Here is a 22,684-nt window from a genome sequence, read left to right on the forward strand (position 1 = left end):
CCAGTCAGGGTAGTACGTGGGGCGTGGGACTGGAGCAGGAATGCATGGCTGCAGGGTGGCTAGGGAGCAGGATGGAGGCATGGAGGCGAGGGCAGCAGGGGGCCAGCTCCCCGCTGCTGTGCGCACTCTCAGGGAGGGGGTTGGAGGAGGGAGACTTGGCCCCCACATTTGTGCACAGAACAGGGGTGGATGTGGGCTGTCCACTGTGAACTCAGGGCTCCCCACCCTGCTGCCCTTTCCCCTGGGGGCACAGCAGGGTGGAAAGGCTCAGTGCTGCTGCCACTGCTTGGCATTCCACACCAGCTGCACTGCCATGGCAAGGCACCCCCTGCCCTCCCACCACCAGCAAGGGGCACAACTCTGCACCGCTGCCCCTGCTGCTGCAGGGGGCTGGTGCAGGGGCAGAGGGGCAGGAGCAGACTGTTACCAGGAGCAGCAAATCTGCTGCCAAATCCCTGCACATGTAGACAGGGATGTCTACATGTGCAGTTATGCGTGCCTAAACTTAGTGCGCCTTTGTTTAAGGCACATTAAGGCGATTTAGGCACACGGCTACATGGAGACACGCTAATGCGCATTAAGGTGCCTTAAATTTAGGCTTGCATAGCTAAGTCGCATTAGTCCACATGTAGCCGTGCTAATGCACATTAACACAGTGTGCATCCACTTATACACATGTGATTAATATGCATTAAGCGTCTACAAGGGGACTAATGCAACTTAGCTAATTGCACCTAAATTTGGTACTTGCTTTAAGCAGGTATCAAATTTAGGTGGGATTAACCTACAATCGCCATTTTTAAGGCATATCAGGGGTGCATATGTGTGAACACACATCCTTAATGTACCTTAAAATGGCGATTTTGGGCTAATCCCATATAAAAGTGCCACATGTAGACAAGCCCTTTCAGTATCATAGTTAGCCAAAGATGAGACAGCTCAGGAATGTTCAAGTTCAACATTGTTTGAAAGAACCTAGACAACTACAGGGAAAAAGAGGGCATCCAGTATGGTGAATGTTATATCTTCTGGGCTCATTCCACTACAACAAAATCTCTCCATTGAGAAATGTTTAATGCACCAGTCATTATGAGGTCCTAAAGCCTAGTCCTTGTAGTCTGTAGTGTTCTATTGCACTGAATTCCCTACATATTGCTGAATGCTCACTGGTTCAGGCCTTAAGCAATGAATAACAACTAAAGGTTGTATAATCTTGCCTGAAGGGCCTCAAATCTCTACACATTCCAGGCATTTTCTTACATGTAAAAAGAAGTCACCTGTGTCACATGTTTTTCTCAATAATTTGTATTCCAGGAGGCAGGAGGAGGAGCCAAGGAGATTAAAAACACTATATGTGCTATTGAACATGTTAATGGAGTCTTCCCAACCCTACCAGCCATTCCCTTTGTAATTGTTTTAATTTACATTCTTTATATAGTACCAACTGTGCATAAAACAATCTCACAACCCATGGATAAATGTAACAGATACTGATTCTGAACTCAGTTAAGACTGGTATGAATCACAAGTTAAGTCAACAGAGTTAAACCAGTATAACACTGATGCAAATAAGAGTTCCTATGCCTGCTTTCAAGAGCATATCAGATACAAAGGATGACATGGCAGATCTAAATTTTATTTCACGGTGAGGATGGATTATACAGAGTTCATTTTGGAAAGATGTTACAGAAAGTTTTATGTATGGCAATTCTGCTGTGCACTACTAACCACCTAATAACTATGGTTAACTGCCTACGTTCATCATGATATTAATTTTCCTGTACTTTCCTTTTGCACTTATTCTTGCAACTGGAATATTTCTAGTCAACACAAAGTTGTATCAACAAAAAGAGGAAAACTAGGTTATGCATATACCCTAATTATTTTTGATGGAAGTGTATTTTAATGTTTTCATATTCTTTAGCAAGCTAGACGTAATAGAATATAGTCTATAATGCTACAGCATAACAAGTTTAACTCAGTTAGTTGAGATAAAAAAAGACTTAGTTCATATTCTGGAGCCAACCCAGTGGCCAGGTATATGAAAGAGAGATAGTCATTTGGTCAACTATAAGGTCTGAGAGCTTATTGACTGTGAATAAAAGAAAAGACTGGATGAAAATTTCTACATCCCATTACATCAACTTAAAGGTTTCTAAGACATTTCAGGTTATAATGTGGCAACTGTGCAGTTCTGCCATAAACAGTGTATAAGTGTAATTCCCTATATACTGTGAGATACCGTGCTTCAGACACACATACACTGTTGTGCTGCTCTAGTAGGTACATGGAAAGCTGGAACTGCACTTTGCATCAGTCCTTAGGTTAGCCAAGATTATATTGTACTTTTAATATAGAGCAGATTTAACACATAATGTAAAGTGGATGTAATTTACAAGCATATATTAGGCCTGGTTTCAACTCCATTGACATTTACGCAATTTTAGATCAGAATCAAGCCCACTGATAATCTTTCACCCTCTAAATCCATACTGAATTGCAAGAGGAATCATAGGCCTTTCAAGTCAATTATAGCATGTCACATTAAATAAATACCAGCACAGATCTTCAACATTTCTACTGAGAAAAGCTATCAGAATCCCATACTTTCCTTGTATTGGTTTACTCATCCCATGACATTACACAGAACTTTAACCTGTAAATGAAAATTTGTTTTTATTCATTAACATATGGACTTTTACTTTTACATAACTTTCTATTTTAAGTAATTGGTGCATCACTGGCAATCAGGATGTTAGCTGTAGGGGGAGGTTGCTGATTATATTTTCTGTTATGTACTTCCTCTGTATAACCTTGAACACAGTGACCCCAGGTGGCAGGTACCATGATGGTCATTGATCTTGAGTAAAACCATCACACTCTCTTAAAAGGCTGAAAACGTCCAATTCTCCAACTGACTCCCAATTCTCCAACTGACCGGTTCTCAACCTGTGCCTTGTAATCATCCTTCCTGCACTGTGAAATTGGACATAAATTTCAATTCCAACTAAATGGAAGACAGTTCTCAGGAAAAAGTAGTCAGTCCTGGTATAATAAAGGATGAGAACTGCTAACCTAATTTATGTGCCAAAGCTGGTCTAACAATATAAATTATAGTCTGGCCTGTATACAACTATGATTACTTCTCAATGCTGCAGAAAATGAACATTGTCCATTTGGCCGATCTGTCCCTGCTAAGTTAATTATTTTCTGTCATGAGTGGGAATTGCACAGAAATAATAATAGCCAGAGCTCATCATGTTTAGACCATGGAAAGTGTATCATTTTTTAACAGAATTACTACTAAAAAATCTTGTGATAAAAGTTTATAACTAGGTATAGCAATGACAGAGGGAGCAAGGATAAAACTCCTAAAAGCAGCAAAATGACTGACAAAGCTATAATCTAGTTTTATAGGACTCTAGGGGGATGTCTACACTGAAACTTGCAGTGTCATGCACAGATATCAGATCTACATTTAAGAAAGCTAGCTTACATACCAGATACAGCACAGAACTCAGTGCAGGCTAATGTAGCCTGGCTTCACTAGCTAAAACAACCTTTGAATAAGAAAGAATAGCAGTACCAATGCCAAACTACCTTATAGTTATATCACTGAACAGCGCTAAGAGCGTTCTGTTCTGAAAAATCCTATCTGGCCACTGCCAGAGGGTGTCACTACGACACTAGTCAAAAGTGGCAAAATAAGTAAGAGTGGTAAATAAGAAGTGTTCTCTGGAAGCAATCAGCTTTAAATAAACGCTGGACGAATTGTTCATCATTGGAACTGCAGGCATTAAGAATATGGTTGTGACATTTAAGAACAATATAGTTTTGTCTTTTCTTTTTCTCACTGTATCTCTTCTGTTCTAATCCAATTTATAAAGCTATTGGAAAGAAAAAAAAGCAGCTGTACCTATTAGAGCTGTTTGCAGAATCTCCATTGTTCCCACACAATTAAACCTTGTTTTCCCTGAAAGCATCATTTGAATATGAAACTACTCTTCTAAATATAAATCTTTCACACTCATAATACATGTATTCAACAGGCAATTGTTTTAATAGGAAGTAGCTGCACAGAAATCTAAACTTTGTAACACAATGCTGTACAGCCCAGGTATTAAGAACAAGCTATATTAAACAAATCAAAATGAAATCCAAATTTCAAGTGCTGGATCTGGCTAAAATCCAAACCATAACAAGAAGGGGAGAGCAGCAAAGCATAAGCAAAGAGAGCAGCAAATGAAAGCCCTGAGAAGTCAGTACATGGATCTTGTATCTTCAATTCTCCAAAGGTTTGATACATCAGAATTTAAAATGCAAAGCACAAGGAGGATGCTAAAGTACACCTGACAGTTTAAATTAATCATCTTTTTAAACCCAACTTTAATTATCACCTAAATATGCTAATGAGCAGTATAACCAGTCTACTCTGATATTGCTTAGCATGCTCAAGACAATGTTGACTAAATCATTGTAATATCTACAAAAAACAGATTTGTTTTATCCCTGGCTGATTGTCCCAGGCTTTGACTAGGGAGGTGGCATTGGTGGGGGTAGGGCGCTACACCAGACACATCTTGAATAGCAATTAACTCCAATTAGCCCTGCTTGTGGGGAAAAGGGGAGGATGGAATAAAATCTCTATACTTAACATGGGTACTTCACAGGTACTTAAAGTGGGACAATGGGTTTGTAATATGAGATGCCAGAATAAAAGGCTTTGTCCCAGGAGAAATTCAGCCTTAAGAGATTCAATTCAGTCTTGGATATAAGAATTCAGACCTGAAACACAGGAAGAATACAAAAAACTAGAAACTCTTGGTTCCAAAATGATACCTTGTGTTAGACCAACTGGAAAATGGCAAGAAAACTGTCCTTTTCTGCAAGCTTTCGGCATCAAAGTCCCTTCGTCAGGCTCTGGGGAAACTGTAAATGGTACAAGATGGTAAAAAAGCCCCATAGGTAGGAAATAAACTTCATTTTTGCACATGACAAAGAATGACACTGTCAGCCTCGCAGGAAAGAAAGTACGCAGAGGAGGAGGGATCATAGTCCAGATACCATAACATATTGCTTAGTCAACTGAACAGTTTTATTCAACCTACATTTTTAGCCCAGCACCCTTGTATTAAAGAGAACAGCCTATCCCTCATTGTTTCATAGAGAAGTTTTGACTGTGAAAACCTGATCCTGCAAGGTGTGTGAACTTTCTGAGAGCACTTCAAAAAATCAAGCCTAGCCCACAAACAATTTAAGAGTGATGTAGCAATAGTTAAAAGGTGTTAAAATATTCTATGAAAGAACAAAAATAAGAAAAAATGATGATACAAGCAATACTGCTGGGGAACAGCAAGTGAACCTGGGCCCCAACATTATTTAAAATCTTGCTTCTGGTAAAAGAAAAAGTCCACGTGCTGAACATAATGTTGGAACAAAAAGCTTGAACAAAGCAAACAATTATCAAAGGAACAAAAGTTCACTGTGCTGATGAAATTATCATCAAGAACTAGGAGAGTTACAATGTTACAGTAGTAGAATAAAGCAGTCAAAACCTTCAGTGTGGGAGATCCAAGCTGGCTATTGTGGGAGTTATTAGGATGTTTTCAAAAGCCATATTCTGCTCCCAGACTTGCAAGGGCAGCTCCCATTGACTTTGTTTTGGGTCTGGACCACATGTTGTCAAGTGGGGAAACAGAAAAGAAATAACAATGAACACTTCAAACACAAGGATAAAGAGCTTTTGCCTGTAAAAAAAAATGGCACTTAATGCCTGAAAGTTTGTTCAACATCTTTCCCAGATGTTCCAATAGAAGAAATCACTAAAAACTTTGCCTCTAGTTAAAAAGAAGAAAATTAATCTGGAAAACATAAGCAGAATGTAGTTTTAATATGGTTTCCCTCTTACTGGGCGCATCTACAAATGCACTTCAATGCCTATTTTAATCCTCATTAAAGCATCACAAAAAACCTGTGCTCTTTGGCTAATGTGCATTAAAACAGGTTAACGCACCTTTTTCTACTACTATGCAATAGAGGACACCTCCACATGAGCGCGGGGGCTGCTCCGACATGCTGGAATTCCAGTGCGTCAGAGCAGACTCGATTAACCGAGCTTGCTGTAGTGTGGCAATTGCCGTGCCCCAGCAGCCACCTACACCTCGTGTATCAGCCTCCCCGCATTTAAAAATGGCGGTGGGGATGCGGTTTAAAGCTCATTAAATGCACTTGAGTGCAAGCACCCCCACAGCCATTTCTAAGTGCCGGGACACAGATATACAAGACACAGCACCACTTTAATTAGAGCAACTCTTGGGACTGCTCTAATTAAAGTGCCACCCCCCAGAGCATGTGTAAAAGTGCCCTGAGGCACTAGATTTAATGTGCACCCACTCTTTAGCTTTCTTACGTTCGTAAAGCAAATACATTAGACATGAATAACAAAGCAGTGGGAACTTGGAGTGGAAGATGGCCCTTAGAGCAGGGGTTGGCAATCTACAGCTCATGGGCCAAATCTGGTCTGTAGAGACATTTGATCCAGCCTGCAGACTTGGGGCTTTAGTGGTGTTTGGCAGAAGGGGACTTCACTAGCAATTGCTTTCCCATGCTGCTTACAGGAGAAACACCAGATGTAGTTGCTTTCCCCATCCTACTGTCAAAAGCAGCTGTGGTAGCCGGTTTCTAGTGCCTTTGACCCAAAGTGGGTCACATCAGCCCACGGCCGAAAAAGATTGCTCACACTGCCTTAGAGAGTTACGTTGGTCTTGTACTTAAAGTGCTGTACTGGAATATCCAAGTAGGCCTCGTAGTAATAAAAATACAGTCCATTCAAGGCATTTTAGACTACCTGAGTGGTACAGAGTGGCATTAAACAAGAATCAGGCCTCTGGATCTGCACCCTCATGTGCCACAGACTCCCATGTTCTCCTCCACTTCTGCATTTGTAAAATCATTATGATTATATCTGCTTTCCGTGCAAGCAGTGTCTTTAGATTTGAGGCACTGCTTGAAAAATGTTAAATGTCAATTTGAGCACATAGTTAAATTGAGCAGTTAAATCTGAGCACATACTTTAAGAAGCCATCCAAGATTGAATCCTAAACATTCAAAAAGCGTAAGCCAGGCCCCCCCAAGAAACATGAGATTGCCATTATCTCTACACGCGTTTTCAATTGTTATTAAACCTAAGGAGTAGAAACTTGCTTCTTTTATAAAGGAAAAAAATTCTTGGGCAGTTATCTACCATCAGAAGCTAGGGATTTAAGAAAAACACAAAATATCAGAAGACAAATGATAACTTTGAAGGAATTGGCAACAGTGGACCCCCAATCTTGAGTTCAAGTGATGGAAAAACAGCTACATCCTAGTTATATTTTTCCAAGCGTTAATAACACATTTATTAAATTCACTGTTTTTCCAGTTTGAATTTGCTCAGCTTCATCTACCAACCTTTGGACCCCTTCTGCCTTTGTCTATTAGATAAGAGAGACCTTAGATATCTGACCTGCTCCTTGAGCAGGTACTTCTAGACCATGATAAAGTCACCCTTAACCTACCTGGATGAGCTGAATGTATTTAACCCCACACTGGCAGGATTATTACATTTAAAACATTTTATTTTTCTATTTTATGTGCCACACAGGAATCCAAGTAATTGCTATCCAATGCAAACTTGAACTGCCAAAAGCATGTTTTAATAGTGTTTGAAAACAAGACATTGGATAAATATAAAAACTCAAATTAGTCTCAAGTACAGAAAAATTTTAAAGGATTACCCCTCTTAGATTTTTTATGGGGAAAGCAAGCAAAACAATTTGAAAACTAAACTTTGCATTCTCCCTTTTGTTTAAAGAAAGGAAATAAAAAAATAGTCTGATAGCACCAAAGGGTTAAAGTATTCTGTTTCAGGCAGTCTGAATATCTGAATTTAGCAGCTGACAGTGCATGGTGTGTCACTCTTACAGCTGTTCCAGTTGATTCAAAGAGCATCTTTGTCTCCTGAAATCTTAGCAACTATTACTTTTTTCCAAGGACAATGATAGACCAGCTGTTACCTCACAAGATGCAATGTATTCAGGTCAAGCTCTTTAGTAATAATCAGCTTGTGAAACAATAACTAAATCACTGTTTGGGTTTTCAGGGGGTTTTCCATTAAAACAGTCCTCACAGCATAGCAGTCAAATACCTTACCCTGAACTGCCAAGACAGAAACGTCATATGGTCATGAAATGAGAAAGTTCATGATCCTAAAGCAAGCAGGAAACCACCAGTCTTCAGAAAAGCAGACTTAGGCTTGTCTCCCATAGGATCTTGCCTACTAATTTTCCAAGTTTAAGGTCAGCACGATCGGCCATGGGGGACCTCCCCCTCCTCTGTTGGCAAAAGTGACCACAGGAGAGCCCCCTCCCCAGACACTGACTGGTCACCGGGGGGGGGGGGGGGCATATGCCTTCCCCCGACTAAGGTGGCACCAGTCGCCCATGATAAAAGGTAACACAAAAGCATTCTGAAAGTATATTAAAAGTAAGAAGACCAAGGAAAGTTTAAGTCCCATTCTGAACAAAGGGAGAACTCTAATAATGGATGATGTGGAGAAAACCAAACTGTTTAAGGTCTTTTCTACTTCAGTTTTCACCAGAAAAGGTCAACTGCCAGATAACAAGCAGCGTTAGCAGCATGAGGAACAACTAAATCAGCTGGGAATAAGAAAAGAACAGGTAAGAGATTACTTAGATAAGCTGGATGCTTTCAGATCAGCAGGCCAGAGGAGAGTCATCCTAGAGCGCTCAAGGAATCTACTATCTTTGAGACTTCACGGAGATCAGGCAAAGTCCCAGATGACCTCATCCCTTCTCTGAGACGACTTAGGCATGGGTGTCCCTGCCTCGAGTAAGGGGTTAAACTAGATGACTTCCTGGCCCATGTCCAGACATGCAGGCATGTGTGGTTTGAGGCACCACAAACCTCTGTGTGGTGTCACAAACTGCACACGTGGAATGTTAACCAATTTGCGGTGGAGAGGCAAAATTTGCTACTGGGATTTCCCAGTACTGAAAAAAAGCGCTGGGGGAGAAAAGCCGTGCAGAGCACAGGAAAACAGTATGCGCTGGAACAAATGGAGGTTTGGTCTTCCAGTGAGACACTCTGGCTGCTGGCCAAAGCATCTCTACTGCTCGATTTGTGCCCCTGCTGCTCTAGCACACGGGAAGCCAGGAGGAGCTGGGCAAAGGCAGTTTGCCCAAAGTGGGACAATGTGTCCCACAACAAAGCACATGTGCAGGGGAGCACAACTGCAAGCGCACACCCCTGCACATCTGGACATGGCCCTGAGGTTCTTTCCAGCCCTGGAATGCTTCTGTGGTTGCTAAACTGGATCTTCCATTCCTAAAGTAATTTCCAATCCATTAGTATTATAGTTCTTTTTCTCCCTGCCTTATTAAGTCAGGGAGACATTTTTTTTTTTTTTTTTTTACAAGATTGCATTGCAAAGCAGACATCTTTCAGTAATGCAAATTTATATGCCTAAATGTCAAAATCTAAGACTGGGATTTTCACAAGAACTTAAGGGAGTTACATGTCCAAATCCCACAATATTTCAATCAATTCAGATGGTTAATTCTCTTAAATCCTTTGAAAAGCCCAGGCTAAATGTACAACTATGCATCTCAAACACACAGATGATCTTTCCATCCTGGCACAGGTGAAAGTCCCTCTGGAAGAAATCTGGCTTAGAAAAGCCTGAAGAATCAGTCCCCAAAACAAGAATTATTACAGTGAGAGTGTCTGTTGACAATTTACGTATGCCCCTTCTTAAGGCAAAAAGACAACACTTTAAGGAGCTTTAGGTGAAATAAACCATTGTTCTTCCATGCACAGAGACAAATTGCCATTCCCAACAAGCTTTCAGACACTTTGATGCAAAAGATGAAGACAAAATACTGGCAGACAGAAGACTGGATAGTCCTTTATTCAACCTTTATATTCAATTGTATACCCCTAAATATCAAGTAATAAGTTTATGGTATTATTACTAGTTAATTGCAAGTAGTGTACAAAGGCACAGTAACATACACTGCAGTAGTAGAGATATTTCACAGCAGGGAGACAGTGGCTTTTTATTTTAATGTAAAATACATATTCAAAGACAATCATCCTTGACTGCGAGGGACTGCCGAAGGAGAAGATTTTTTTAAATAAAATACCATTGTACAGCAGCTGCAATGTGCCAAGCTTAGGCTAAGGATTTCATCCTATGAATGCATGAATGTTATGTCCCAGCCTACTTTCTCTAATCAATTAGATGGCTAACAGGTAAAGTACTGCGCTGCTTGAACTGCTTATGCAAAAATCTTACTTGAGCATGTGGTAGACTACCTTCTACTAAATCACTAAGGTAAAAATTGATACATAATTTAAATTTAAAACTGACATGGCACCAGCTGTAGTTGTAAGGAAGTCTCCAAGTCTGCTATACAGTGGCTATGTCTACACAAGATCCTGACTGCACAGTTGTTACTTGTGTACACAAGTACTAAAGACCATGCGGTCTCCGGAGTTACTGCACAGTAGCATCGCCAAACAGCTTGTAGGTAACACTGACTGAGCAGTACCTCATTACTACTGCGCAGCAGCATCGCATCACACTTTGTGCCACGTGATGCTATTGCACAGTAGGAACAAGATACTGTGCAGTCAGCGTCTCATCTAGTGTTCAGTTAAACAAAGGTTTTAAGAAAACTGAAAACTTGTCTTTAGCAAATGAAAGCTTGAATATATCATAAGTCAGAAGTATAACCTGTCCTACGGGACCAAAAAACTGCTATCACAAAAAGACTTTCCTTGTACACATTCTGTGTGGAGTTAAGATTGCTGTACAGTGCACTGAAATTAAAACGAACATAATCTCTTGAAGGCTTCTAAGAGAGGGACTTCGGATAACAACCCTAGAGATTGCTGCCTCTGTACATGACGCTCATTCAAGTTTGATTAAAGACAATACTTTGCAGGTTACCAAGATGGATGCGACTCAAAATAAATTCAGCCTTTAATCCTTGAATGGGGAATTGGAGAATTTATTTTCCAAGTGGCTGGGAATTCCACTCAATTTCATTTCCATTTTGGTTGCCAGAAAGTTGCTGTTTCCAAATTCCACAGCTTTTCTTAGAATAAGAATTGGCAGCTCCAATTCGGCAAGATGCTTATGCACATGCTTTAATATAAGCACGTGAATAGTTCATTTGGTGTCAATGACAAGTCAGTGGAACTATTCTAGGGCTTAAATGTAAGCACATACTTAAGCATATACTAAACTAGCATGCCGAAACAGAATTTATAAAGCAAAAAGGGAAACTGGATTTTCTGAGGGTTAGTGTTGGTATTTTATTTGGACAATTCCTTGGCATTACTCAAAAGAAAGAAAAATGCTGTTTAGTTTACAAGAGGTCAGTTTGAGTATTTCCTTCACCTTTCTTGGCAGGTGGAATTCAAAGGATACGCTTGCAGTCACGTAAAGAAGCAAACATCCTTTCCTTATCTAAAAAAAAAAAGAATCATGAAAAATGAAATTCCTCCCCAAAGTCAGAATGCTTCAACACTGTACACTTTAGACTAGAACATGTTACATTTGACCATGAATGTAAGTGCCATGTCTTTAAGTTCAGGTTTTCTCTGCATGTCACTGTTCTTCTGTTAAAAGAAAAAGGGTATATGATTTCAGTGTCCTTAACAGAACATCCCACAGTGAACTGCCTTCTTGTATTAAACAGGGTTGTAGCCAGTGCAGTAACATAGGCAAGCTTTACTGTACAGTAGACAATGGCTCCGTGTCAGCTTTCATAGTTTAACTTTAAAAAATGGAATCATGGGAGCTGAAATCGTTGCAATAAGGTATAAGAGCTGGAATATTCTAGATTAATTTGAGATCCATAACTAAAACTGCAGTCACACCAAACGTGTGAGATCGAGTAATACCTCTCCAAATATAAAATTTGGGGATGTATGTTTTTATTTTTTCCACCTCTCCCCAGTCAGTGGATTGTCTCCCAAGGCACTCAGAAAATGCATGTTACCACATGCCATTATAGGATGCAACCTGCTCACCCCATGGCACAAGTTCTGCTCTTCAACCTGCAGCAAAGAGGAGCAGGTCTACAGGGCTGCCTTCCTATCACGGATCCTCACTGACACACCGTTCATCCCAAAGGAGTCAGTAGGGAAGCAAACCCTGCCATTCTGAGGGAAGCAGTATCATCCAGTATATAAAGCCCTAGATTAAGAGTCACTAGACCTGGTCTTGTGATTGATTCTGCCACTGATCTATTATTGGGCACTTCACCTCTCTGAGCTTCTCTTTCACTTCTAATCCTTTGGTGGGCTTGTTTTATAGTGTACGCTCTTTGAAACAAGGGCTGTAGCCCACTATTGTGTCCATACAGTATCTAGCACAAAGTGCTATCTGAGCAGTACAGTAGCACAAATAACAGTAACAAACCTTTCTGGTCTCTCTGCAGGCTAGCAAGCAAGGGAAAGCGTATACCATTTCTGCCTATTGAGCACATGTAGAAAAGCCAGGCAGAATCTGCAATGTGTTTGCTTTTAACAAAGGAGTCAAGTTGCAAATGCAATGAGCCTACAGGGTGCATAATGAATACATCAGAGCCGGGGTGTCCTGTTCCTTGAGTATCTTGCTTCTGAATGGTGCCTGTCTTAGGTTTCTTCCACACAAACAAGGCATTCTAGCTGGGCTGGGGCCAGTATTTTAATAAAACATGATATTATAGCAGTAAGTAATGGCCTTGAAATCCACTAATCACCAGAGGTTCAACAAATATTTGTATGTGGCAGCACCAGGACAACTAAGAACAAGTAGTTATGACAAAATCCATTTCTCAAGATGGAGCATGTCCATTCCAGGTCACATATTCAAACCCATGCTCCTGAGCATGCATGCCTGGCACTGCAAAGCCTGCCTAGGAGCACCTGCATGGCAGCTTCCAGCCACATAGCAGTCTCAGTACGGATGGGACTGTCACCCACATTTGCCAGTTGGATTGCTGGGGGCATGACAGAGGGTCTTACTTGAACCACCCTAGGTCTGTGGTATGTAGGACTTTTCTGCATCCCTCCCAAGCTCCTGTGCAGAATGGTTCTCCACCATTATGAGAAAGCATGAAACCATATACTGTCAGAGCAGATATAGAGGTTTATTTACTGTTTGCTAGTGGTTATTTTCTGTGACTATCAGAGAGTCTGGTGCTTTATTTAAAGCCCTGGGTGCAATTTCTTGACTCTGCCCTCTTTAGAAAGTATTCACACACCAATGCTTTGTATAAGCAAACCAATTTATTAATGAATGAAGTACTAAACAGAATTGTTCTGGAAAGCACTGCAGGCATTCCAGCTGCTTGTGCACAAAGAGCAACAGTGCAAATGTGTGCCATTAACTGAAGTGGAAGCTGTCCAGACTCACTGGTAGTGAAATGGGATGTCAGGTGTGCGTAGCAGGTTGGCTAGCAAAAGCTTGCAGCAGCCTGTACCCTCCTGGCTATAGAAGCCTGCAGGTGGGCAGGGACTACAGCCCAGCTACAGGTAGCAAAGTCTGATTACAGGCTGCCTAGGAAACTGGATCAGCTGAGGCAAATAATTAACTGACTCCCAGGCAGCTAAAAGGGCTCCCAAGGAAGGGAGTTGGGGGAGGGGGGTGTTCTGTGATAAACAAAGATGGGACTGCAAGGGCTAGAGTGAGACAGAGGATTGCTTGGTAGTGGCTGCAACACTGGTCCAGGAGCTCTCAGCGGCTGGCAAGAGACTCAGAGCTTCAAAACTGGGAGCAGCAGGACCACTTCTGGGGAACTAAGGTTGAGACAACCTGGGAAGCAAGCCTGCAGTGTGGTGATCACAGCAGGGAGCAGGAGGCACCTTCCCAGGAACTACAGAGGACTCTGGGCTGTGAGTATGCCCTATTTGGCCTTTGCTAAGTTGAGTATTGACTTGTGGTGAAAAGGTTTCCTGTGAGGCACTGGGCCCAGGAAATAAGGCACTCTGTATAGTTAAAAGACTGTTTGAGCTAATTAACCCTGAACCTGCTACAGAGTGTATCTGATGTCTGCCCCAGGATGTACAGGTTACAGAGACATACTAGAAAACAGCAAATGGGGAACACCTAGACCTTCTAGTAAATGAAAGTCTAGGTCAGAGCCCACCCAGCCACTGAAATGTCCAGTAGCTAAATTGGCTGCAAAATATGTTGGCAAGGAGTGGGGGCTGCAGGTACTGGTGACTATGCTAGAGTTGGTGTTGCATGATACAGCTCCTGTTTCTGCTCTAAGTCCTGCTCTGTTATCCTCTAGTTGTGCTTGAGGTTCTGTAACTACTTCCCTTCCTCTTGGCTTTCCCTCCATCTTTCTCCTACATGGGTAGTCTAGGTTTCCTTCTGTCAGGACCCCCTCGGCCTCTTCCCTCTTGCCACACTGATTCCAGGTACTATCTCCAGTCCAGGAGAAGCTGAAAATCCTGCTGAAGAAAAGAAAGAGCCAGTCATTTTGGAAAAGGAAAGAATCCTTTTTCCCCCCTGTAACAGTCTGCACCATGGCATTTCTACAGATTGATACTTTTCTCACCTTGGCATGCTGTGAGTCCTCTTTACACAGTGCACTCTTACAGCTTGAGTTAGCCATGTTGCCAGGTTAGAAACTAAAGTCATCAGACCAGAGACCTGTTACCAGACTTGTTTTAATATTATTTCAGTCATGGAGTGCCCTCAAAGATGTTAAGAAAGGGACAATGCTAGTAGTGGTGTAATACCATGTCTGTCTACTGGTGACAGAGTAACAAAGACTGACAGATATGCAAAAATATGCACCTATGCTCGTGAAATCTTCAATTTCAGCTTTGACTTTTTTTTTTTCTCTCTCCTCTTTAATGAGTTCAAACCTTGGGCAACATGGGTTATGGAGAAAGAAGAGTGGGGGAAAAATAGGATGCCTCTTGCCCACAACTGAGACTAAAGCTATCCCATCACATGATGCATGGACAGAATCTTATTGGTTACAAACCAGAAACTTCTCCCACTTAGGCTGCAACTTTCCCAACAACAACAAAGATGGTGGGTGCCACTCACCTGGATATGGGTCCAACTCTTCCAGCTCTGCCTTTCAATGCGGTTTCCTTGGTCCATCCCTGAAGAGATCTCAAGATATCTCCAGTCAAAAAGTCTATTCCAGGCCCTGTCCTAGCAATATGGCCTTTTTCTGGTGTCCATTCTTCTGACTCCTACCCCTTTCTTTGGAAATCTTCTCTGATGCTGTTTAAGTTACCTGTGGCCTCAGTCTAAAATTTAGACCATTCCTGGGTATTTAAGGCAGTGAAAAACTTTGACAAGACAAAAAGACCTAGTCAAATTTGTCAGCAGAGCAAATGAACAGGGTGTTGTCCCTACCTCTAGTTATCATTTATGACTTGTAACAGAAACCCCTGCCCTGGACAGCTGTCTGCTTGATTCTATCTCCATCAGCTTCTTTGGGATGCTTATACCAGAGGCCAACCAGAAACCTGGTTTTCCCCTCTGGCCAGCTAAATCAAGCTGGGACAGCATCTGCAGAGGCTGTTTGAGCTGAAACCGCAGAAAATGGAATAAAGGCGTAAATGTCAACCAAATGTATATAAGCCAGAAGGTAGCTTTCAGTGCAAAAGAGGGGAGAGGGAAGTGAGTGGATAGAAGAGCAGTAACACACAAATCTCAGGAACTGCAGGACAGCAGTGGAGGACTTTCCAAACAAGCTCATCTGCGCAAGCTAAACAACATCCTCATGCAAAGTGGGCAGATTGGAGGCCATTCTAGAGTGAGACCCAGGTTTGACTATAACCCCCAGTTGTGACAATGAGACCAGATCCAAAGTCTGAGGCTTTCTGAGCAAAGGCTAAAATAGCAGAGTTAGTCTACAGTGCAAACATACCCCTGGTCTCCATGTGTCAGCAGCAACTCACTACTCTTAATTTATCATTCGCACACACAAAAATACAGTTGTCTCTCTTTCTCCCCTTAGCTCTCAAAGAGGTAAGATAAATCCACCTATTACTAAAATTTGCTGAAAAGTCAACTCTAGTATGTTTGCTAATCTGTTACTGCCATAAATGGAATTCAGTTTTCATTATTTATTAAAAGACTGTATAAACAATGTGCATTCTGTTGGGTTGGTTGGTTTTTTTGGTCAATTCAAAGAAAATTCCATAATGGATCTATGGGACCTTTATGCACGAGAGACTTTCTATCCAAGATGTACATAATAAGCCAGATCCTTGGCTAAGGATGAGGTACACAAAGCATAAGTTGTGTGTGTGGCTTAAAGCCATCTGTTCCTTGGAGCTTGCGGTAGCTTCTAATCATGACTAGCACTCTCATGCCAAGGGAGAACCAGGGTGAAATTCAACCTTCAATGAAACTGATGGGCATTTTGCCATTGACTTCAACAGGGTCATGATTTCACCTTTGGATGTGAACCTGCTGTCATCCAAGTCACTGGAAACTGACCCAGTGGTACAGGATTGAGCTCTTAGTCCCCTCCCAGGTAAAGCTCTCTATTCAGCACTTCAGATAAGCAGAAACATTTGTCAATACCTCTGAGAAATCAGCCCTTGGGCCAGTTCTACATCATGCCTTGTCTGGGAAGGGAGGCTACCACAGACCATCCAAAATAATGCCCTGACTATAAATTTGAACAGTACTATCTTGGATCCCACTGCGGCATACCGCTGAGCACATGGCTAACTTGCTGCATGTGTAATAAACATACATGTAGGATGTTTTCCAACACGCTATCATAACTCATGGCTTGATACTGTACACAGAAGGCACGTCTACATGTGTGATTAATGCACATGAATAAACTCCAGAGATTATTGTTCTGGAGTTTTTTGGTCCCAGGCATACCATTTGAATGTGCATCTGGAAGCAAAAAACCCCAAGGCATATTGCTCCAGAGTTTATTCATGTGCAGCACTTGGAGCCCACTCAGAGCAACCTGGGCCAGCTGACCCAGGGGGTCAGCGGCCCAACCTAGAGCTGCTCCGATTGGGCTCCACATACTGTGGAGGAGCTAGCTAAGGAACAAGAGTGCCTTACTGTGGGACTAGCCAACAGGCACCCCCTGTGCTGAAGTGCCCTCATGCCTCAGCCAGCTGATCTGCAGCACATGGAACCAAGTCAGACCAGCCTGGGGCTGACAGGCTGATGCCCCCAGGTCCACTGCCAGCCTGGACTGCTCCAATCATGCTCCACATGCTGCGGAGGGGCTGGCTGGGGCACAAGGTTACTTCAGTGTAGGGGCTGCCTGCTGGCTAGCCTGGCACTGAAGCACCCCTATGCCCCAGCCACCCCTGTCATTGCCTACACATCCACTGTGGTGCACAAAACAATGCCACCACAGAGTAGTACTTGCATTTAACCGGACTACCCTGCAGCAGCATTTATTAATCTATTATAACCTAATAGAGCCACACATCTAGACAGTGACATTTTACTGCGGAGCCAGTTAGATGGCTCCGCAGCAAATGTCTCATGCAGACACACACAGAGACCTCTACAGCTACTGGGCAATGAATGCTCCTAGATCTCCTAGCCCCAGAGCAGGTTAAAACAAAGGTTACTCCGAGCTGATTCACTCAAGAAAGATGAGTACAAGAGGCCATGCCTCTCTTTTTTTTTCCCTTTTCTGACAGAGGAGGGTTGACAACCAAAGTGAAACAATGGGTGCAGACAGAAGTGCAGCTTCCAGTTGTAACTTGGAACATTTTCGGCAAAGCTTTCTGATTTACACGGTTATCCCACACCTAACAAATTCACTGTTGGTTCCAGGCTGGGCTGTCTGATTTCAGAATGGGAGGGAGGAAAGACAGTGAAGGGAACTCATTCTTGGGGCTCCTCAGCCAGTGCTAAAGGGTGGGGTGGGTAAATTGGAGCCCCCAACCCAGGAGGGAGGGGTTCAATACACCTAACCCACCCTCTAGTGGAGGCTAAAAAATCCCCAGACTGAACTTCCTCCACTCCCTTCCCCCCTCCATTCTGAAAACAGCGACAGGCTGGGAGCTCCGCAGACACAAGTTACAGAAGATGCTATCGTTTGTTTACACATCTTCATCTGATACTTCATGCAATGGTCAGATTTTCATCCGACCGGTCATTTTTAAGCTGTCTGCAGCTGTGCATTTGTGTTTAGTCATGGCTATAAACTGCTTTCTGTGGCCAGATCAGGCAAAAATTGTCACTTATCCAGTGCTCCCAGACTGGGAGGAGCTGCTACAGGAGAATAAACCACTACAGCAGAGTACATGAAGTACTCCCCTTTTCCCCCACTCCTTCAAAGAAGACAGAATGCAAGGATCCCCAGACAGAGCCAGACACCATTGCTTTTCCTGAGCTGTATGTCTGCATCAGTAAGATGCAAATTGGCATCAATGAGGGTAGCATATTTTGGCTTGCTTACTTCTCACCACTTGACAAGATGAGACTGGACTAAAGCAACAACATACAACGTCAAGAGTGAATGCATTGAGATTCAAAGACCAAACAGTCTCTTTGTATGCTACATCCTAGCTGGCGAAAGCATGATGCATACATCTTTCTAAGAGCTTCACTTGCTTTTGATGTGCATGATAGCTTGTTCTGCTTACTATGAGGCTCGATTGTGGCATGCAGGTGCTGCCTTCAGAAGAGGGGTGGTGAAGAGCTAAGTGCTGCAATAGGAACAGCGCTAAGGGAAAATCTCTCCTGGAGTTGCACCAGGTGCGCCATGGCTTGGAGAGGGGGCCATGTGGTCTCCATATTTGTTGGTAATTTGCTCCCAAGAGCGCATAAGGAAATGGTAAGCCCTGGTCTCCTTAGACTAGAGCAACAGATTGTCTCTAGCTCTCATGTGGACTGCACAAGAGAGGTGAAGCACCCCCTGTACAATTTCCCCACATGCACATATCTGTACACGGGCAGTGGATGGTTTAGCTCATAGAATTAAATGAGACCTAAGGAATGGTGTGGAGAGGTTGTGGCCATCACTTGCAACCCTAAATACTGAGTTAGAGCATGAAAAACTAAACACTCCTTTCCTGTTTGTTTTTTGGGTTTTTTAGGGGGGTTTTGGTTTGGTTTTTTTCCCCCTCTTTGCTGAAATATCCTTGGAATATCCCTTTACTTCTCCAGTCAGTTTACACCTGACAGTGAAAATACATTTCCATTGCTTGCATATTTTAATAGGTTTCTGGCATGCCCTAGATTTACAGTAGAACTATATTGGATTTCTGTCATGTGTGTGGGAAAGAGAATATATAGGAAATTCATGACCTCCTAATTACTCTGAGAAGTTGCACCCTAATGGGATGTCCTGATAATTAGACTATTCAACTGCCTGTGACAATGGTTAATTTATGCCTGGTACAAGTAAGAATTTGTTCTTAAGAATGTAGTTAATTCCAAACATGAGTTGTTCTACTGATGGAGCACAGTGCCGTTGCCACAATGCTGCTCAAGATCCTGGTGTAGACAAGGTCTTAGTTTCTAACCAACCATATGAGTGGTATGGGGAACTGGTCATAACCCAGATATGTGATGAGAGAAATGTCAATACCAACAGTCTGTTCTAGGCTGAAATACAAGATGTTTCAGGTTTTATAGACGTTTTGCTTTCAGTCCAGGTAATGTAGTCCCCTAATTCAAAAAGTACCTCATACCTTCTTTCATTGTCATCAAGATGAGCAAAGAGTACGTTCTTGGAGATGGCCTTGGCCAAAGCAGTCATCGTTTTATAGTCCTTTGGAATAACCTAGGAGTGAGAAGAAGAAACAAAGAAAGTTATAGCTCTGGCCTTGTTTCGTTGTTGGGTTTTTCTGTTTAAAAGGCTGCATTAATCAGTGATATAGGCAGTGTTTTGGGGGGTTTTTTTAAATGCTGAGTCAAATTTAGAATTTCATGTAAAACCACCAAGAAAAGAAGACATTTCTATTTTGACAATGTAGCGATAAGAATAAACATTCCTCATATAAAAAACAGAACAGAAATACAGGGGAGGAAAAAACCTTTAAATGTCCTTATAAAATACAAGGGAAAAAAATCAGCAGGAACAAGAAACTGCAGGCTTCCTTCACATTTCATTTATTTTTAATAGATTTAAGAAAATACTTTCCAAAGTCCTCTACAGGGTAGCATACAAACTAATCTATCTTTAAAATTATGAATCAATGCACTCTTTCAGCTTCAAAAATTAAAAAAAAATCTATTTTTTTTTATTATTATAGGAAATGTCCTGATAATGGGCAAAACCTGATGATAGAAAGAATTCCTGCTTTATTTTCAATAGTATATATGCTCATATCTAGGATTTTTTAAATAATTTTGTATGCAAAAAACAACCATTTCCACAAACAGTAAAATTAAGTAAAAGAAATTAAGGCAAAGGGTAGTATTTTGGAGAATTTTAAAATATAAGCGCAACGGGAAGAACTATCTACATTTCTGCAGAAATTGCACAAGACAAAAAGCTGATCTTGATTTGATATTAAAGTCTGAAGTATGAGAAGTAAAGCACCTGGCAATATTTTGTAGTGTCTTCATAACAGAATGGTCCTTGTGATATAAGAGGGGAAGGCAGAGACTCTCTGCCCAAGAAAGAGCCACCAACACTCAGGAGGGAATGGACACAGCTGAGAGGAAGAAGTCTATATAAAAGGTCCTTTCAGAAATGGCAGGGGTTAAATATGTGAGAAGAGGAGAGAGAGTCCTCTAAAGTTCCTCTCGATTCCCCCACACCAAAAAAGAGTTGGGTATCTATTTGTTTAGTTTTAAATCTCTGATCCTCCCAAGAGGGCTAAGGAGACTAATGATTTTATTTTTTATTTATTTATTTATTTATTTTTTTAAAGAAAAATGCCCGATGAATTGGAGAATAAATCTTAGCTGGGGAGGGGTCTTTACATTTTGGCAGAGGGAAGACATTCTCTTGCTGTGTTAAAGGGTTGTTTCCTGTCATTTGTCTCCCCATGGCAAAGGAAGGGTCCTGACTTGTCCAGGTGGCCCTACTGCCCACCCAGGAACAGAAAGGCTGTCTGTCTCAAGTGGATGAACAGCTGCATGGGCATACCCGATTGCTGAGTGTCAAATGAAGAACTGACCTAGATCTGTCATACAATTCAGCCCTTGAACCGCCAACAAGCAGACAGTATCTTTACAAACACAACGTATTTTGAAAGCATGAAGCTCTGATTTGACTTTATATATGCATAGAATCACAGAAGAATTGGGCTAGAAGGGATCTCAGGAGGTCACCTAGTCTAATCCCCGGTTGGAGGCAGGATCATCCCTGTCTAAACCATCCCAGGCAAATGTTTATCTAAACTGGATTTCAACCTCCAACCTCCTTTTAATAAGCAATATGTTCCAGAGCTTAACCACCCACACACCGAGAGGTTTGTCTATTATCCAAACAAAACCTTCCTGGCTACAACTTAAGCCCATTATTGTTGCCCTGTTCCTTAAATACACAGACAACAGTTGAACACCATCCTCTTTATTACAAACCTGTTTTGTATTTGATGTATTTGTATTTAGCCTGCAAGTGCCACTCTAACGTGAAAGCGGCAAGGCAGAGCCTCGAACGTGGGATGAGGTGGCTTATGTGCAATAGAAACAAAAAGAAAATGGAAAAGAGGTCCTCAAAGCTTTGCTGGTAGCCAGAGAAGAAAAGGTTGGTTGTGACAGGGAGAACTGTATCATTGCCTCTTTCAAGAAAACACTTTTTGATTTCCACTTAGTGAACTGAGTCACCTGTATCGTGAGATGCCTGCAGTCAGTTAGTGATCAAATCTTAGGGAATAGCTTTTTCTTTCTTTCTTTATAGAAATAAAGCAACAAAATAACACTTCATCTGAATCTTTCTTTGTGTGGCACCATAGCCATGTTTACAAGAAAAACTGCAAAACATAAGCCTTTCTACGCTAATTTTCTCCCATGCTCGCTAAGTCCTTGATTTCAGGCTCTTGAGTTTATCTTTCTTGGCCACTGTCTTAAAACCTGAGTTCCCAACAGTCTAAGGCCAATATTGGTCTTGCTTTAAAAATATTTGTCTTCTCAGTTTTTCCTGGTATTCCCTCAGTGTAGGTGGTTCTTCCAAATAAACCTCTGTGATATTAAGGCAGTCATTTGCTGATTGTTGAAGGGGGAGAAAAAAGCAGTCAAATGCAGCTCTTAAGGCTAGTACTCTATTCCTTTGCATTCCTAACAAGTTAGTGGTCTAAGAAAATATCCCTTGGATTATTATTTAAATCCAATCTCCTTTTAAGAAATTAAAATCATAATAGCACTAGTCATAGAATGCACAGAAAATGATCTGTGCTGCTGCTGCTTCTGGCTTTGAACCAGTTACTGCCTACCAAGGCCATATTGACATCATGGCTGATGGAAAGAAGCAAACGAAGTTGTTAATTTCAGGTTCCATTAGGAAGATAAGAAAATAATCCAAAGAAATATGGAGGTACATTTCCATTGGGTTTCTTTGTTGTTGTTGTTTTTTTGTTCCCCCACCCTCCAGGAGAGTTTGGCTGGGCCCATAATGAGCAGAGATAAATGCTGTTTTCTCTTAAAAGTTTCTAAAGGAGACATTAAGAAGTGTAGAAAATGGAAAATTAAGTAGTTCAAAGTGCCTTT

The 22,684-nt window shown here is 41.7% G+C and overlaps 1 protein-coding gene across 2 annotated transcripts in view; it reads right to left on the reverse strand.

The window, feature by feature from the left end:
- PRKAR1B (protein kinase cAMP-dependent type I regulatory subunit beta) overlaps positions 1-22,684 on the reverse strand; it is a 122,520-nt gene that overhangs the window by 77,100 nt on the left and 22,736 nt on the right. For both annotated transcript variants that reach the window (XM_090024732.1, XM_090024731.1), the window contains exon 4: positions 19,717-19,808. In XM_090024732.1, coding sequence (XP_089880858.1) covers positions 19,717-19,808 — 92 coding nt within the window. The remainder of the gene's footprint in view (positions 1-19,716; positions 19,809-22,684) is intronic.

The sequence above is a fragment of the Crocodylus siamensis genome, chromosome 12 (genome assembly GCF_052110815.1).
Source record: "Crocodylus siamensis isolate JL-2025a chromosome 12, ASM5211081v1, whole genome shotgun sequence".
NCBI classification, from domain to species: Eukaryota; Metazoa; Chordata; order Crocodylia; family Crocodylidae; genus Crocodylus; species Crocodylus siamensis.